Genomic DNA, 19,921 nt, shown 5'->3' with positions numbered 1-19,921 from the left:
AACTTGCTGGCAAGAATACTGTGGGAGACCGTATCAAAAGCTTTGCTAAAGTCAAGGAATAACACGTCCACTGCTTTCCCCTCATCCACAGAGCCAGTTATCTTGTCACAGAAGGCAATTAGGTTAGTCAGGCATGACTTGCCCTTGGTGAATCCATGCTGACTGTTCCTGATCACTTTCCTCTCCTCTAAGTGCTTCAGAATTGATTCCTTGAGGACCTGCTCCATGATTTTTCCAGGGACTGAGGTAAGGCTGACTGTCCTGTAGTTCCTCAGATCCTCCTCCTTCCCATTTTTAAAGATGGGCACCACATTAGCCTTTTTCCAGTCATCCGGGACCTCCCCCGATCGCCATGAGTTTTCAAAGATAATGGCCAATGGCTCTGCAATCACATCCACCAACTCCTTTAGCACCCTCGGATACAGTCCAATGGACTTGTGCTCGTCCAGCTTTTCTAAATAGTCTTGAACCACTGCTTTCTCCACAGAGGGCTGGTCCCCATACTGTGCTGCCCAGTGCAGTAGTCTGGTAGCTAACCTTCTTTGTGAAGACAGAGGCAAAAAAAGCATTGAGTAGATTAGCTTTTTCCACACCCTCTGTCACTAGGTTGCCTCCCCCATTCAGTAAGGGGCCCACACTTTCCTTGACCACCTTCTTGTTGCTAACATACCTGAAGAACCCTTTCTTGTTACTCTTAACATCCCTTGCTAGCCGCAACTCCAAGTGTGATTTGGCTTCCTGATTTCACTCCTTCATTTTTATACTCCTCCCTGGTCATTTGTCCAATCTTCCACTCCATCCCTTCCTCCAAAACCCCACCACTCCACCTTTTCTGGCTCCCACTCCACTGCTGCCCTGCCTCTTCCCACCCCTGCTCCACCCCCATCTCGCCTCTTCCCACCCAGTTCCACCCCTCCCGAGTGTGCCACATCCTCGCTCCTCCCCCCTCCCTCCCAGCCTCATGCATGCCACGAAAGAGCTGATTGCAGCAGATACGACGCAGAGGGAGGGAAGGGGAGGCACTGATCTGCAGGGCCCACTGGCAGGCAGGAGGTGCTGTGGGGATGGCAGGGGAGATGACGGGGAGCATATTTTCCCCCTTGGTGTTCCAGCCTTGGAGGACCCACGGAGTCGGGTGCCAGTGCCTAGAATACTCAAGGCGCTGACTGAAGAGATATCTAAGCCACGAACAATTATCTTCGAACAGTCATGGAATACAGTGAGATTCCAGAGGACTGGAAATGGACAAATATAGTGCCAATCTATAAAAAGGGGAGTAAGGACAACCCAGGGAATTACAGACCAGTCAGTTTAACTTCAATACCCAGAAAGATAATGGAGCAAATAATTAAGCAATCAATTTGCAAACACTTAGTTATCACTTTATTATCTTCTAACAGTCAGCATGGATTTGTCAAGAACAAATTGTGTCAAACCAACCTAATAGCTTTCTCTGGCAGGGTAACAACCCATGTGGATTGGGGGGAAGTGGTAGCTGTGGTATATCTTGACTTTAGTAAGGCTTTTGATACTGTCTCGCATGACCCTTCTCATAAACAAACTGGGGAAATACAACCTAGAATCTGATGGAGCTACTGTAAGGTGGGTGCATAACTGGTTGGAAAACTGTTCCCAGAGAGTAGTTATCAGTCGTTCACAGTCAAGCTGTAAGGGCATATCAAGTGGGGTCCTGCAGGATGAGTTCTGGGTCCAGTTCTGTTCAGTTTCTTCATCAGTGATTTAGATAATGGCATAGACAGTACACTTATAAAGTTTGCGGATGATACCAAGCTGGGAGGAGTTGCAAGTGCTTTGGTGGATAGGGTTAAAATTCAAAATGATCGGACAAATTGGAGAAATGGTCTGAAGTTTATAGGATGAAATTCAATAAGGACAAATGCAAAGTACTCCATTTAGGAAGGGACAATCAGTTACACACAAACAAAATGGAAAATGACTGCCTGGGAAGGAGCACTGTGGAAAGGGATCTGGGGGTCATAGTGGACCACAAGCTAAATATGAGTCAACAGTGTAACACTGTTGCAAAAAAAGCAAACATTCTGGGATGTATTAGCATGAGTGTTGTAAGACGCAAGAAAAAATTCTTCTGTTCTACTCCACACTGATTAGGTCTCAACTGGAGTATTGTGTGCAGTTCTGGGTGCCACATTTCAGAAAAGATGTGGACAAATTGGAAAAGTCTAGAGAGCGCAACAAAAATGATGAAAGGTTTAGAAAACATGACCTATGAGAGAAGATTGAAAAAATTTGTTTGTTTAGTCTGGAGAAGAGAAGACTGAGAGGGGATATAACAGTTTTCAAGTACATAAAAGGTTGTTACAAGGAGGAGGGAGAAAAATTGTTCTCCTTCACCTCTGAGGTTAGGACAAGAAGCAATGGGCTTAAATTGCAGCAAGGGTGGTTTAGGTTGGACATCAGGAAAAAATTCCTAACTCTCAGGGTGGTTAAGCACTGGAATAAATTGCCTAGGGAGGTTGTGGAATCTCCATCATTGGAGATTTTTTAGAGTAGGTGTCAAGGCTGATTCCCCACTCTGGCACTTTTGAGTGCAGAAGGTGGGAGCTTAAAAGGATTCTAAAAATTAATACTGCCCGCTCCAGGCTAGTATTAAACTCCGAAGTTCACAGCTTCTCTCTGACCTTGAATGGGTAGATGCTCCCACCACTCAAGTACAACCCCCCCCTTTTGAGAACCAGGAAGGAGCACTTGGGAATTCCCTCCTGTGGGGTACCCTCAAGCCCTTTCACCCCCCACCCTGCCGCCGGGGAAGAGCTGAGAAAGAAAACAAAGTAAATCAGCAGTTGCCACCAGCTAATTAAACAACATGTGCACAAACCTCTTAGGACACACAGAAAAACCCCCAATCCTGTTCTTAAAGAAGTTAAATTTTATTAAAAACAAAAAGAAAGAAAATACATTTGGAACTTAGGCTATTGCTAGAATTAAAAAGAGCAAATATAATAATTAAGCATCAAGAATGGTTTTCTTGAGGTCCAGCTTACAAGCAAAACAAAAGCATTTGGAGGTTAGCACAGAGGAGTCCACAGGCCAATAAAAAATAAAAGAAATAACCCTAATCATGTCCTTCCTACACATTCCCTGATTTACTTGCATATCTGGGGTTCTAAGTAGTAGTTCTAGGTATGATCTGATGATTTTCCATACCTGGTTTAAAGCTTCTTATAACATTGCTGGTATGTGTCTCCTCTCTCCGGAGAACAGCAGACAGACCAACCAAGGGAAAGATTTTTTTCCAATTTTAAAAAGTTCTAGTCCTCCCATTGGCTCTTTTGGTCAGGTGCCCACTCACTTCCCTTTACCTATGCATGCAGTCAGACTTTTTAACCCTTTACAGGTAAAGCAAGTAGAGAACAGCTACCAAGAGGGATTCTATAGCTAACTGGCTGGCTGAGTCTCCACAAAAGAGAGCTACCCCCCCCCTTTCATTTATCACAGCAGGTTAGACAAACACTTGTCAGGAATGGTCTAGATAATACTTAGTCCTGCCATGAGTGCAAGGGACTGGACTAGAAGACCTCTCGAGTTCCCTTCCAGTCCTACGATTGTATGAGTCTGTGATTACCAGAACTCATGATCCTGATCCTGCAAAGTACTAAGATAAAATGCTGTAAACTGGGGGCGTTCAACATCCCAGAGATTTAGGCCTCAGATACAGTACTATTATAATGGTCTTAGCCGTGAAGGTAGTCTTTACATTTACCTTTTCTTGGCGAGTTGTACTCAAGTTCTCATTTTAACTTTCCCATATTACACAGAGGAGATATATAGCTATAGTTATGAAACCAGTTGTTTTAGATGACCTTTTCTCGTGAATCTTGTAGAACAGTGACACAGAAGTAGATTGTTATTTTACAGGGTTGTGCTTTAGTTTGAAATATTTCATTTCTTGGTGGTGATAGTCTGAACACACTGACTTGTCATGAGTCCCCTAGAGACATGCGATTTCGAAGTATAATCCTGTTCAAGGGCTGTGGCCACAATGAGAATGGAGGAGGCTATGGTTATCTAATATTATTCAGGTACTACATGGAGACTGCTTAATTGTAATTAGTAATAAATAAAGGATTTTTTTAACAGTTTGGATCCAAGCTTCTGTTTAATTTGAAATAAAGATTTATTTTTCCAATTGTATATAACTTGTCATTATTGTAGATATATCAACATGGTATTGTGAATAGATTACGTGGGTTGGATAGAGTGCTAGAGACATAACTGTAGCCTACTGCACTTGGAGCAAGATGGGCTAGACCTAATCGATCTCTTCCATCTCTAATTTCTGTGATATTACTGTAATTAATTTTCATTATTACCACTGACTGAATAATAAAAATGGTAAGAAACAGTGTATTACTCGTGTTCTCTCAAGTAATTAATTTCATTGCTGGAGAATGCTATCTATTGTATAATACCATAGCACATTGTTTCAGTAGACATATTCCCTGTGGAGTATTGAATGACGAAAGTGTCTAGGTGCCTGCTTAATTGTACATGAGCATTTCTCAACTGTCAGTTCTGCTGGTGCTTGTTGAGCTATTAATTTGGAATGAAGTAACACAGGAGGAAAACATGTTATCTGATGATATAAAAACACCCATTTGTCAGAAAATAAATGAATCTGCTTTGAAAACACATCTGTTGTGAGGAGATGGAATAAAATGGTTTATTAGCCATGTCTTGACTCTAACAACCCCTATTGGAAAAGATACAATGAAGCTCTCAATCGGTCACAAGTCACCAAGTAGATTCTGGTAAGATTTTTGAGTCAGTACAATAAAAAAGTTCTTATTTTATATTTTACAGGTTATATTATATCCAACATCCAATAGCTCAAAGTCGCCTGAGTTGCATAAAATGATAGTCCCCAAAAACAGCCAGGACTCTGACTTGAAGATTAAACTGGCAGTGAGGATGGATAAACCACCCCATATGAAGCATTGTGGGTGAGTATGGAATTTTTGAATTCCTCTGCATGTTATTTAGTTCCAATATTATGTTCACATTTTTCCACTTGTAACTATAAGACAAAGTTGAGAAGCAGCATTGAAATGCACAACAGTTGCTGTAATATGGGAAGGTACCATGTGCTAGCTTTATAAATAATTTGTACCCTGGACTAACATTTAATTCAAAGGATTCACTGGGATGTAAAGACAAATTGTAAGAACGAATTCTAAGATGTCAGAGTGAAAAGTGCAATGCCATTTCAAAAAGCAGTCCTTGAATGTTAGGCTTAGAGTTAATAATGATTTTTAAAATACTTGATATCTAGGTGGCACACAATTTCCATTAAAATAAAATAAATTTTGTATGTGAATGTGGTGCTATTTGTAACACAAAAAGTTTGTCCTCTCGCGTTCAATATTTCTGTTCAAGGATATTTGCATTATAGTACCAATTTAGGAACATTTTCCTGTTTTTATATCTTACATTAGAGCTATGTGTAATGGATTATAAAAAAAAAAATGAAAACACATGGCCAGCACCCCCCATCCCAACTACAAAAATAATAATGTCTCCTGCAAAAGGAAAAGGCTTCAATTACAAGTGTTACAAAGTGTTCGGCAGGCATATTTTTTATCCTTCTACACAATGCAAACAAAAGGCAGAAGGTTTCCAGAAAAAGAACATCATTCTAGATTCTAATTGTTACTGTATAAATTAGCATTGAGTATGCTATTAAATTCTTCTGAAATACTTCCTATTGTCTCTATTTTGCTTATTTCAGACAGGGCTGGTGTCGTCGCCTATTATTAAGGATTCCCCACACTTCCTATTATATAACACATTTTTCAGGTCCTTATGACTTTGCTAAACTTTAACTGTATGGCCTGAAATTTTCTATGACCCGTGTCTGCCTCAGGATGGTTTTTTTGTGAAAATGTCAGCCCAAATGGTTCTGTTGTTTCAAAGAATGAGACTTGGGATTGGTAGGGCAAGGAGACTGAGACTGGTTGTTCAAGAGGACCGAGCTCAGGAGCCTGGGGCATTAAGGGAGAGATGCATTGGGTGAGGAGCTGGGAAGGGGGAACTGGGACTGGCTGGGCAAGGAGAGTATGTTGGAATGAGAAGTCTGAGAAGTGGAAACTGAGACTGGGTAGGCAAGGAGAATAGGACAGGGATAAGAAGCCAGGGGTGGGAAGATGGGGACAGGTTGGAGGGGACAGGGCAGAAGGGGTCAAGCTTCAGGGGGAGGGAAGGCAAAGGGAGAGGCAGAAGTGAGTCTGTGCAGACTAGAAGACATTTCCATTCAGAACCTGTAATAGAACCCATGATTCCTGAGTTTCAATATTCTTCTGTTCTCAGAAAATATCTGTGAAACCAACTGGCAAAGTGTGTTTCTCATCTCCCTTTAGTGCTTCCACCTACAGGATGATGATCTACTATTGAGATCAGTTACTCCATTAACTCACATGGCTGGAGTCTGTGTGGTGGTCCAAATCTGCTGCTGTGGGTGTCAATATGATGCCACATGATGGAATTTCTTGGGGGGGTTTCAGGGTTTTGTTTTTTTTTTAATAATTAGGGCATTATTAAAAAAAAAACATGTTAAAAGTAGGTTTCAGAGTTACAGCCGTGTTCGTCTGTATTCGCAAAAAGAAAAGGAGGACTTGTGGCACCTTAGAGACTAACCAATTTATTTGAGCATAAGCTTTCGTGAGCTAAGGTGCCACAAGTACTCCTTTTCTTTATGTTAAAAGTAGGGATGTAAAACCAGTTAATCGGTAAGCATTAGGCTTCCCTGTTAACTGACATTAACCATTAACCCCCAGCTGCACCAGCCAGCCCATGGCCGTGACACGCCAAACCCGGACATGTCGGCCAGACCCCAGCCCCTGGCTACGCCACTCTGGCCCCGGCCGTGCAGCCAATTTCTGGCTATGCCGGCTGGACCCCAGACCCTGGCTGCACTGGCCGGACTCCAGCCATGCCCCACTAGCTGGCCAACCGACCCCAGCCCAAGCCCCTGCCTCGCCAGCCAGAGTAACCCCAGCCCCTCTCCCTTTAATCAGTTAACTGTTTAAATGATAGAATTTTAATAGTTTAAACGGTTAACTTTTTAAACTATATTTACATCCCTAGTTAAAAGAACATTAATAAGTTGGCAAATTCAAGCACTCAAGGAACTCTAATTTATTCCCTTCATGTGGATGCAATGTGATTAGGGGAAGGATTAGATCTGTGTAGTAAAGAAGGGTGACATCTGTAGGACCTCTGCCTTTGTTGACAAAGTTGGAAAGTGTTTAGTGATTCAGGCTGGAGGTTGCCGAAGTAGAAAGGAGGTTGTCATAGTTAAGGCACTTGAATACTGTGCTGGCAAATTGGAGTCTAACCCTGCCTCTTCCACAGAGTTCCTGTGTGATTCTGGGCAAGTCACTTAAACCAGACTTTTCACATGTGGTCATTAATTTTGTGTTCCTGTTTCTCTGGGTGCCTGAACTGAGAAACCTGGGTCTGATCTGCAGAAGTGCTGAGGACTTACAATTGCAACTGAAATCTGTGGGAACAGTGTTTTGAACATAGGAGGCGCTAAATACTATGGAGTACTCTGAAACATCAGGTCCTGCGCTTTCAAATAGGGCATTATAAGTTAATGGATACTTTTGACCTTAATCTCCTCTCCGTGCTTCAGTCCCCACTCTGTAAAATGAAAAAAATAAGAAATCTTCATCTCACAGGGATATTGTGAAGATAAATTCATTGATGTTTGTGAAGCACCACATACTATTGTTAGGAATACCATAGAATAGTAATTAATTTAATAATTCTGTTTTCTGAGCAGGTTTGACGAGCGTGCAGTAAATAAGGTCTAGAGCCATACATGGAACAGTGAGGAGAAAACCAAATATTGAATAGCTGCTTATTAAGTGATCAGTATCCATCCTCGGCACTGAATCAGAGAAGGGTCGGTAGGAAAACATATATGATTGTGTAATTAAAGACTGTTATCAGAAGGCATATGCACAAAGATAGTGCTATTATAAGGTGGGTGCATAACTGGTTGGAAAATCGTTCCTAGGGAGTAGTTATCAGTGGTTCACAGTCACACTGGAAGGGCATAACGAGTGGGGTCCCACAGGGATTGGTTCTGGGTCTGGTTCTGTTCAATATTTTCATCAATGATTTAGATAATGGCATAGAGAGTATACTTATAAAGTTTGTGGATGATACCAAGCTAGAAGGGGTTGCAAGTGCTTTGGAAGTTAGGATTAAAATTCAAAATGATCTGGACAAACTGGTCTGGAGAAATGGTCTGAAGTAAATAGGATGAAATTCAATAAGGACAAATGCAAAGTACTCCACTTAGGAAGGAATAATCAGTTGCACGCGTACAAAATGGGAAATGACTGCCTGGGAAGGAGTACTGCGGAAAGGGATCTGGGGGTCATAGTGGATCACAAGCTAAATATGAGTCAACAGTGTAACGCTGTTGCAAAAAAAGCAAACATCATTGTGGGATGTATTAGCAGGAGTATTGTAAGCAAGACACGAGAAGTAATTCTCACACTCCATGCTGATTAGGTCTCAACTGGAGTACTGTGTCCAGTTCTGGGCGCCACATTTCAGGAAAGATGTGGACAAATTGGAGAAAGTCCAGAGAAGAGCAACAAAAATGATGAAAGGTCTAGAAAACATGACCTATGAAAGAAGATTGAAAACATTGGATTTGTTTAGTCTGGAGAAGAGAAGACTGAGGGTATGTCTACACTACGAAATTAGGTCGATTTTATAGAAGTCAATTTTTAGAAATCGATTTTATACAGTTAATTGTGTATGTCCCCACTAAGCGCATTAAGTCGGCGGAGTGCATCCTCACTACCATGGCTAGCGTCGACTCACGGAGCAGTGCACTGTGGGAAGCTGTGGGAAGCCTTCCCGCAGTCTCCGCTGCCCACTGGAATTCTGGGTTAAGCTCCCAATGCCTGGTGGGGCAAAAACATTGTCGCGGGTGGTTCTGGGTACATTTAGTCAGTCTCCCCTGCCTCCCTCCCTCCGTGCAAGCAACTGCAGACAATCATTTCGCGCCTTTTTTCCTGGGTTACCCATGCAGACACCATAGCATGGTAAGCATGAAGCCCGCTCAGCTCACCGCTGCTGTTGCGAGCATTGTAAACACCTCACGCATTATACTGCAGTATGTGCAGAACCTGGCTAAGAGACGGCAGCACAAGGACGATTGTGAGGAGGACGTGGACACAGACATTCCTGAAAGCATGGGATGTGGCAACTGGAACATCATGGCAGTAGTGGGGCTGGTTGATACAGTGGAACGCCGATTCTGGGCCCAGCAAACAAGCACAGACTGGTGGGACCGCATAGTCTTGCAGGTATGGGATGATTCCCAGTGGTTGCGAAACTTTCACATACATAAGGCCACTTTCCTGGAACTCTGTGAGTTGCTTTCCCCTGTCCTGAATCACAGGAATACCAAGATGAGAGCTGCCCTGACAGTTGAGAAGCGAGTGGCGATAGCCCTGTGGAAGCTTGCAACACCTGACTGCTACCGGTCAGTCGGGAATCAATTTGGAGTTGGCAAATCTACTGTGGGGACTGCAGTGATTCAATTAGCCAATGCAATCACTGACGTTCTGCTATCAAGGGTAGTGACTCTGGGAAATGTGCAGGTCATAGTGGATGGCTTTGCTGCAATGGGTTTCCATTGCAGTGGGGCGATAGACGGAACCACCTTCCCAAACTGTACATAAACCGCAAGGTGTACTTTTCAATGGTGCTACAAGCACTGGTAGATCACAAGGGATGTTTCACTGACATCAACATGGGATGGCCGGGAAAGGTGCATGACGCTCACATCTTTAGGAACTCCGGGCTGTTTGAGCAGCTGCAAGAAGGGATTTACTTCCCAGACCATAAAATTACTGTTGGGGATGTTGAAATGCCAATAGTTATCCTTGGAGACCCACCCTACCACTTGCTCCCATGGCTCATGAAGTCATACACAGGCAGCCTGCACAGTAATAACGAGCAGTTCAACTACAGGCTGAGCAAGTGCAGAATGGCGGTAGAATGTGTCTTTGGATGTTTAAAAGCTCACTGGCGCTGTTTGCTGACTAGGTTAGACCTCAGCGCAACCCAACATTCCCATTGTTATTGCTGCTTGCTGTGTGCTCCACAATATCTGTGAGAGTAAGGGGGAGACATTTATGGCAGGGTGGGAGGTTGAGGCAAATTGCCTGGCTGCCAGTTTTGAACAGCCAGACACCAGGGCGATTAGAAGAGCACAGGTAGGCATGCTATGCATCAGAGAGGCTTTGAAAACCAATTTTATGACGGACCAGGCTACGGTGTTACAGTTGTGTGTGTTTTTCCTTGATGCAAATCCGCCCGCTTTGTTGATTTTTATTCCCTATAAGCCAACCACCCTCCCCCCTTCAATCACAGCTGGCAAAGGAAATAAAGACACTATTGTTTTGAAACCATGCATTCTTTCTTTATTAATTTAAAAAAAGGGGAGATAACTGATAAGGTAGCCCGGGTGGGGTGGAGGAGGAGGGAAGGACAAAGCCACATTGCTTATTGTAGCCACACGACAAATCAAAACTGTTTTGAATGCCAGCCTTCTGTTGCTTGGGCCGTCCTCTGGAGTGGAGTGGCTGGGTGCCCGGAGCCTTCCCCCCCACCACCCCCCACCCGCCCCCGTGTTCTTGGGCCTCTGGGTGAGGAGGATATGGAACTTGGGGAGGATGGCAGGTGGTTGTACGGTGGATGCAGCGGCGATCTGTGCTCTTGTTGGCTTTCCTGCAGCTTTACCAGACACCTGAACATGTCCGTTTGCTCCCCCATTAGCCTCAGCATTGCATCCTGCGTCTTCTCATCGCACTCACTTAATGCTTTCCTGGACTCTGCCACTGAATGCCTCCATGCATTCAGCTCTGCCCTATCAATGCAGGAGGACTGCATGAGCTTGGAAAACATGTCATCGCGAATGCGTTTTTTTCGCCTTCTAATCTGCGATAACCTCAGGGACGGAGATGATAGGGCGAGCATAGGTTTCAGAGTAACAGCCGTGTTAGTCTGTATTCGCAAAAAGAAAAGGAGTACTTGTGGCACCTTAGAGACTAACCAATTTATTTGAGCATAAGCTTTCGTGAGCTACAGCTCACTTCATCGGATGCATAGTGTGGAAAGTATGCATCCGATGAAGTGAGCTGTAGCTCACGAAAGCTTATGCTCAAATAAATTGGTTAGTCTCTAAGGTGCCACAAGTACTCCTTTTCTTTTTAGGGGGAGCATAGAAACATTTGCACCTGCACGGGGGATAAAAAGGGAGAGTAAAATTTAAGATGATACATTTCTGAGAACAAAAGGGAGACTCTTTCACAGTAAATCAAGCAATTCACAGCGGACAGCACCTGTGCTTTAGGTACAAGGTTGCATTTTGCATTTTATATTGAGCGCCTGCCGGTATGGTGACACATCACACATGGCTGGGCAACAGAATTTGGTTTCCAGGCAGCCAAGATAAGCCAAAGGGTACGCAGGTTTGGCTTCTAACGCCTTCATAACATGTGGGAATGTTTTCAAACTGCAGCACTGTCCTTTCCCATAGCAAGCAATGACGGTTGGGTTTGCCATTTAAAAGGAGCGGCTGCGAGTTTTGGGTGGATGTGCAGCACACATCTCCCCCCACTCCTCTGCGTGGCTATTTGGGATGATCCCTTCACCCTGCCCCCGCTGCATGGCTATTCTCAGGGATGATCCCTTTTAGCCAAGTGCAAACAGCCCAGCATGAACGGGGTCCTTTTACTGTTCCCTTACAAAAATTCCCCTATTTCAACCAGGTGACCATGAATGATATCACTCTCCTGAGGCTAACACAGGAAGACATAGCCCTAATGTTGCTTGAATGCGACCAAAACCCTGGACCATTCGCTGCCATGCTTTGTGCTGCAATGATTCCAGACTACTTGCTACTGGCTTGGCATCGTAAAGTGTCCTACCATGGAGGACGAAATAAGGCAGCCCTCCCCAGAAACCTTCTGCAAAGGCTTTCAGAGTACCTCCAGGAGAGCTTCATGGAGATGTCCTTGGAGGATTCCCACTCAATCCCCAGACACGTTAACAGACTTTTCCAATAGCTGTACTGGCCGCGAATGCATCCCAATTCTTCAGGGCAAATCAAACATTACACTACAGGGGTTAAAAGCAATTGTGTTTAGTTACAAATGTGCACTCACCAGAGGTGCCTTCTCTGCCTTCAGGGTCAGGGATCCTGCCTTGGGAGGGTATTGGCTCCAGGGTGATGAAGAGGTCCTGGCTGCCTGGGACAACAGATTCACCACTTGCCTGCTGTGCATTCTCCTCCTCCTCATCCACAAAATCCTCCTCCGTGTTGTGTGAGACTCCCGCCTTGCAGGTGTCCACGGACAGTGGTGGGGTAGTGGTAGGGTCGCCCCCTAGAATGCCATGCAGCTGATCATAGAAGCAGCATGTATGGGGCTCTGACCCAGAGCCATTCTTTGCCTCCTTTGTCTTTTGGTAGGCTTGCCTGAGCTCCTTGACTTTCATGTGGCACTGCTGTGTGTCCGTCGTAGTCTCTGTCCATCATGCCCTGTGAGATCTTGGCATATATATTAGCATTTCTTCTTTTTGATCGGAGTTCTGCCTGCACAGATTTTTCTCCCCATACAGCAATCAGATCCAGTGTCTCTCGTTCGCTCCATGCTGGAGCTCGTTTGCAATTCTTGGGGGACTGCATGGTCACCTGTGCCACTGAGCTGGCCACACTGACCAAACAGGGAATGAAATTCAAAAGTTCCTGGGGCTTTTCCTGTGTATCTGGCTAGTGCATCAGAGTTGAGAGTGCTGTCCAGAGCAGTCACATTGGAGCACTCTGGGATAGCTCCCGGAGGCCAATAACATTGATTTGCATCCACACTACCCCAAATTCGACCCCGCAAGGTCGATTTTAGCGCTACTCCCCTCACTGAGGAGGAGTACAGAAGTCAATTTTAAGAGCCCTTTTGCTCAACGGAACAGGGTTGCTTGTGTAGACGCATTCATTATAAAATCGACCTAACGTGGCTAAATTCAACCTAACCCTGTAGTGTACACCAGGGCTAACAGGGGACATAACACTTTTCAAGTACATAAAAGGTTTTTACAAGGAGGAGGGAGAAAAATTGTTCTTCTTAACCTGTGAGGATAGGACAAGAAGCAATGGAGTTAAATTGCAGCAAGGGCAGTGTAGGTTGGACATTAGGAAAAACTTCCTAACTGTCAGAGTGGTTAAGCACTGGAATAAATTGCCTTGGGAGGTGGTGGAATCTCCACCATTGGGGATTTTTAAGAGAAAGTTGGACAAACACCTGTCAGGGATGGTCTAGATAATACTTAGTGCTGCCTTGAGTGCAGGGGACTGGACTAGATGACCTCTCGAGGTCCCTTCCAGTTCTATGATTCTATGAAAGGGGCCAAATTAAGGTTCCACAGGCAACCTCAACTCTGGCATTTCCTAACTTTTGGGTGCTTGACTTTACAACTTTAATGAGGTTCTCTTAACATAGTTTTCTTGTTTGTAGTATAAAGTAAGAATGAGAACTGGAGATGGAAAATCAGTTTATTTTCTTGCAGTTGTCTCTCACTTGTTATCCCTGACCAATCTTTGAAGTAGTTAACTTAGATTCTAACTACCAAATGTATAAGATTCATGTCGAATTTATTGGAGATAAGTGCATTATACGTTTTATGTAGTGCATTTCAACTGATGATCTCAAAACACTTTCATACTAGCTTTAGTATACCTCTCCTAAGCAGTTTGATACATTTTAAGCATACTAATTTGACAGTTGGGAAAATAGATCCTAATGACAGTAATAGATATGGGGATTTCATTTTTGGTGAATTTAGCAGGAACAAATCAAGACTGTTGGAGGCATCAAGGCACTGCCATGGCCCAGGTTGATCTCTGGTTTACAATCACTTGTTCCCTGAGCAAGCTGTGAAGACTTCCCTGGGAGTGGAACAGTTTCTGACTTTGTTCAGCTTTGGTTCCCTTGACTAATAAAGGGGATATGATGAAATGCTTCAAAGTCCATTCCAGTCCATTGTGCATATCTTGCATTTATATTTGATGGGTAGCGTCTCATTCCACAATTGCTCCCGTTTAAATTATAACATATTAAGAAATTAAGTAATCAATATTTTAGACTGCACCTTCTTCAAATCTTGCTCTTTCATTGGGTAGTCGTAGTCATGATACATAGCGATATTCCTAACAATATTATAAACTTTGAATAGTTTTGTTTATATGAATTGATTTTTTTTACAATAAAACTTAATAAAAATGCTCAAGTCTCAGGATTGCTGTGGATTTCATTTGCAATTATCCACAACTCTGATGCTTTTAACTCACAAAAACCCAATGACTGTTGTCAGCTACATATTTTTGATACTAGTGTTTACGTTGATACCATCAAAAAGCTGTGTTATAGTGTTACGCCAGTTAATAAAGTTTGTAAAGAACTTGTTTGAGAAAACACCCAGTGGTTCATCTATGAAACCCTCTGTAATAGGTTGAAAAGAATAAATGACAGTGATATAAGCTTGTAATAAGCTTAGCCTTCAGACTCATCTTTTTTTTTTTTTAAAGTCTGTCCTGAATGGATATTTGAAAGAGTGAAAGAAACCGAAGGGCATTTAAATCCCCCCCCCTTTTTTTTACACACTTAATCCGAGCATTTGATGCCACACGCACGTGTGTGTCTGGCCCTAACAAATGCTACTAGCTAGAAGGTTCTGTACAGTCTGAGGTGAATGCAACCCAGCAATGTGGATTTGTGAGGCAGTCTTCTTGAAGAACTCCAGATACTAGTAACTTATGAATTTTTTAAAATTCTTTTTTCCTGTCACTAAGAATCTGTATTTTGTATTCATGGAATGTGGCAACCTTCTACTTGCCAAAGGTTGTAGAGCCTGCTAGATAAAGTGTTGTCCCAGCATTGCAAAGTACTGAGTTCATATTTTGCTAAAGTTTTACTTTTATTAAAATCTCTATTAAAATGTTTCCATTATGATTTTAGATTTTCCAAAAACTTCTGAGCCGAAACGTATCATGTTAAAAAGCCTATTTCGAAAGCTGTGTAGCCATATGAAGATATGATAGCTAAGTTAGAAAAGAGATTACACTGAAGACACAATGTGTGCCAATTTGGTCTTTCCCTTTCTAACTCATCACTTCATTGTGTGGGGTTGTGAACTAAAGGAGGCAGACACGTCAGTCCTATTGTCTTACTTTGATTAATAATGTAAGTAGTTGTCCCCTGTCTAATATGTTTTCTTTTAGTGTACATCATTACATGACTGAATAGATGGATTTGTAATTTGGATTATTTTTACAAGGGAAATATTTTGGATCAGTTGAATGATCTTTTAGCATAGCCTAGTGGCTAATAGAAGGTATTGCTCTGTTGCTGTCAGTTTAGAATGAAAATAGGAACAGTGAAGTTTTTTCAAATAACTTGTTCAAGAAATAAATGCAGAACAAATAATATTCAGTAGTCTCATCTAAAAGGAAAAAGAATAAAAACAAATGTAAAAAAGCAAAACCCAAACAGCATTATGTTTACAAAGCATTATTGCTTGGATTGGATATTGCATTTCTGTCTCAGCGCTCCAGAAATTGTTTCCAAGATACAGGAGGCAAAACTTTCACCCCCTAAATGTTTTGTTTTGCTTTTTCTTGAGATGTCCCTTATCAATTCTCCCATGTCTGTCTTGTTTTTTTTCCTGGATTCCTCTCTCATTCTACAGACTTTTGATTGTTGTTGTTAATGCTGAATTTTAAAGAGGTTTCTTGGTCCTCTGTGTTTGTATGTGTGTAATTATATATAAAAACTTTGTGTGTGTGTGTGTGTAAAACTCCCTCACTTTTCATGTTATTAGCATTGGCCATATTGTTGCGGCTTGTTGCATCTTTGCTCTCATTTTTCTTTTGGGACATCTTTTAAAATTTATACTCTTCAGTAGTAAGAATTCTAGACAGATGATATCTTCGGAGCATTACTTACCCTATCATTCTGCTTCTCTGAACATATCTTTCAGAATTGTCACTCACCGGCCCACCTCTTCTGTGTTTTGGATGTTGCCTTTCTGGAGGTGTATTTTCTCTTGCACCTTGTTTTTCATTATTTTCTGAGGCATTTTTGAACCTTATGAGGGTCATCTTGAATTTGTTAACCTTTTGAGAGAGCTGTCTATCCCATGCAGTTAGAACTGACTGGAAAATTTGGAGTGCAACAGTTATGCTCAGCAACGGTAGCACCTGAGTTCTAGTACAAGATATGGTTCTCTTTCACATGCACACACATACTACTGCTGCCATGAAGGATCAAAAAATGTTAAAAGCTAGGGGAAATCTGCTAATCTCACTCCAAGGAACTCAGACCAGGGATGAAAATCTCATAACAAGTAGAATTAAAAGGTAAGTAATTTTATTGTACCCTTTGATGGTGCTTTTTGATCATAGATATACAGGTACTTTTCAAAGGAAGGTAATATGATTATCTGTGTTTTACAGATGGGGACACTGAGGCACAGAGGTGACTGACACAGAGTAAGTCAGTGGCAGAGCTGAAAATAGATCTGAGGTCTCCTGATTTCTTTGCAGATGTTGGTGTGAAGAAAAAGAAATATGGGACAATGGTTTTCATGGCTACCAGTCAGATCATTAGTCAATCCAGAAAAGCCTCATGGATGTTGAAGTTTCTCTGAACAATAATAATAGTATAATAATACCTTTCTCTTATATAGTGCTTACCGAAGGTCACCTAGGTCCTAGCAGGCCAGTGGAATGAGCAGAAATACAATCATCTGGGTAACTTGAAGTCCAGCTGGGTGATCTGAACGCAAGAATTATTCCCAATGTAACTGGTTTGAGACTGCTGCAAAATGAAACCACTCAAATGAATCCATTTTAAGAGTTTGGCTACTCATTCTGAAATCAAATAGAAACAACACTGATACACCTTCCTGACCCATTCTCAGCACCATATGATCTGTATCCACAAACCCAAATAGAGACGTGTATTACTTCATATCACGTAATGAGACATGATTAATTTAAACCCAAAGTTTCAGGACTTTCTCTTGGCTATGACAAATAGGGGTAAAGTAGAATTAGAGTTGTTGAATCATCTGTTTATACAAACAAAGTTGCCTACCCAAAGGCAAATGACAAAATAAATAGAATTCAATTTCCAGGTAAGCAAAGACAGTCAGCAAAAATTCCTCTCTTAGGAACCAGAAGTTGTGTAGTAGTTTCAAACATGACTACAGCAACACAAAATCTTTTGCATCCAGCATCTTCAATACCCCTTCCTAACACTTTAGAAGCTGTTATAATGTAACTGACATTCAATCTGTTTAATTCTCCATTCAGTTTCAAAGATTATTTTTCCACTATGCTACTGGGAATACATTTCTCACTAATAAACAAACTTAACATTATTTCGGGCGGGCGTGGGGGGCGGAGATATGAAAATTCTCTGCTCAAACTGAGGACAAAGAACCATTCAGTATCCATCTTTGTCAGTTCTCCCCCCCGACTTCGAAAATCTTCAAGCAAAACAAATGTAAAGAAAATACGTAATCAAATTTAACCCCCATTTAGGTGGTTTTAGGCAAGTGCGCAAGAATCAGGATATGGGCTTCGGTACCATTTCTGCTGGCTAAGTCACAAGTTTTGAAACAATAATTCAAACCTTGCGTACTTAAGTGACCTGGGAGCCTATGTTTCATTAACTTTCAATAAAACTTAGGTTCCTACCTTCTTAAGTAACCTGTGAAAATGGGACTTAGCCTCCTAAATCACTTAGGTAGGTCTATATTATGGCAGCATACAATGTACAGACACTGCATGCCCAGCTAGCACGGGTAGCAAGACTAGCAGACAGTGAGGCAGTGCTTAGGCGAGTACAGTACTGTACATGCCTGAACCCTAGATTATATATCCCACATGGCTCTCTAGATACCCAGGCAGTGCCTCCCATGTCTACACTGCTGTTTTTAGCAGTGTAGTGTTGTACAGCCAGAGCCTTTCCCCTTTGCCTCCCCACTGCCAGAGAATGTCCCTCACTGCAGTGAAAGGCTCCAACATTGGGGAAAGGTTCCAGCAGTTCCCTGCTGCACCCCTGCCAGAACCTTTCATTGCTACATGTAATCTACACACTGCAATGAGTGTGCACACAGCCTGCCTTTCACTGCAGCATCTAGCTGCACATACCCTACGCACAACCACAGGGTCTTAGATGCATATGAAAATTTTACCCCAGGCCACTATGAGGTTTATGGGAATTTCACTTTCCTTATTATGGTGTCTTTCTGATACTTTTTTCCTCTCACTGGCATTACTATTGATCATGTATAGTTAAAATAGCATTTGGCTATGTAAGCAATTTATATGCAATGATAAAATAAATCATTTTTACTCAGTCTTTAAAAATGCAAATTCTATGGTAGAATTTCAATTAATTGCCATAAAAAAAATTCTGCCTGGGTTATGATAATAAGATTCACTGTTAACAAATCAGCAAGTTATGTTTACTACTAACTTCCAATCTGTACATTAGGTTCGGTTTTTGTTCTGGGTTGAACTCTACAGTAGCAGGCAGAGCACTTGATTTTTGTAGCAGTTTGATTTTTTTTAAAAAATTATCCTTGTATAGGAGCAATGGATTAAGAATGGTAGTTATTGATATCATTTTAAAATTACCACAATGTACAAAAATCAAAGACAGGCTCTGTCTATCTATTTATTTATTTGTATGTATGTATAAATCTAGAATTTAGACTGGCTACTGGAATCTGTTCCAAAAGACCTGAGGTCAGTTCCAGTCTGTGCTGTTGACTGGCTTAGTCTGTGACTTGGACATGCTATTTAACCTCTCTATTGCTCAATTTCTCTGAACTGTTCCCCTAGTAATACTTTATCTTCCTTTTGTAATGTACTTTGAGCCTCAGATGAAATGGGGTAGAAGTATTGATCCTGACGCATGTGGGAATAATCATGGAACAACAATATGTGGTAAAAATGTGGCCAGAAGTTCATAAATTCTGAAAAGCTAATTCAAATTTATAATGACTATTTATTATTTTTATTACTGTAGTGCCTAGGAGCCCCAGTCATGGGCCAGGACCCCATTATGCTAGGCAGAACAAAAAGATGGTCCCCGCCCTAGAGAACTCACAATCTGAGTACATTTAGCAGTTAAATCATCCACTTCCTTCCCACTCCCCACAAAAAAACTACCTGGCAGGGGACTGTCAAGTGCAGATTTTCAATATCCTCCACTAATGTGAGAGGGCATCCTTAATAAAAATACAAAGGAGTAAGAGGTTATCCAGCTATCCCAATGCACTGAATATTGGCCCTGCAGCCCAATTCTTCTGTCACCCCATGTGAGGGGTAAGGGTGCAGATGAGCAGGAGCTTCACTTGCCCTTGATCTTTGAGATCCACACCCAACCCTGTAACAGAAACTTCCCGAGCTCATTCAAACTGTCAGCTTGTTAAGTGGCCTTTACAATTCCTTGATCCATATTAGGTGTTACAGCCTAGCCCAGTATCCCACCGTACCATCACCTGCCTCTTGAGAGTGGACCCAATTATTGGGTCCAACGTGCTTCCAAGCCAACTTGGTCTGAGTAGAGACCAGTTACTGTTTCTAGCTCTGGGACTATAGGGCACACTCCCAGGCTCACACCTCTTGTCTGGCACTCTACTTTAGGAATAAGGTGTGCCTTCTTAATCTCCAAAAATGATTGGCCAAAAGCCCTTAGCAGTCCAGGAAATCCAGCACAAATCAAGTGCACACAATGTAATAATCCAGGGAGGGAGAAACCCAAGTCTCCTGAGTCCCAGGCTC

General features: G+C 42.3%; 1 protein-coding gene across 16 annotated transcripts in view; it reads left to right on the top strand.

Annotated features, from left to right (window-relative positions):
• The window catches only part of CADPS2 (calcium dependent secretion activator 2), a 555,767-nt gene that overhangs the window by 305,464 nt on the left and 230,382 nt on the right, over positions 1-19,921 (top strand). For all 16 annotated transcript variants that reach the window (XM_074942329.1, XM_074942327.1, XM_074942330.1 and 13 more), the window contains one exon: positions 4,843-4,982. In XM_074942329.1, coding sequence (XP_074798430.1) covers positions 4,843-4,982 — 140 coding nt within the window. The remainder of the gene's footprint in view (positions 1-4,842; positions 4,983-19,921) is intronic.

Source organism: Natator depressus, chromosome 1, assembly GCF_965152275.1.
Source record: "Natator depressus isolate rNatDep1 chromosome 1, rNatDep2.hap1, whole genome shotgun sequence".
NCBI lineage: Eukaryota > Metazoa > Chordata > Testudines > Cheloniidae > Natator > Natator depressus.
The sequence above is the reverse complement of the archived record's forward strand: the minus strand, read 5'-3'. Positions and strand labels throughout refer to the sequence as shown.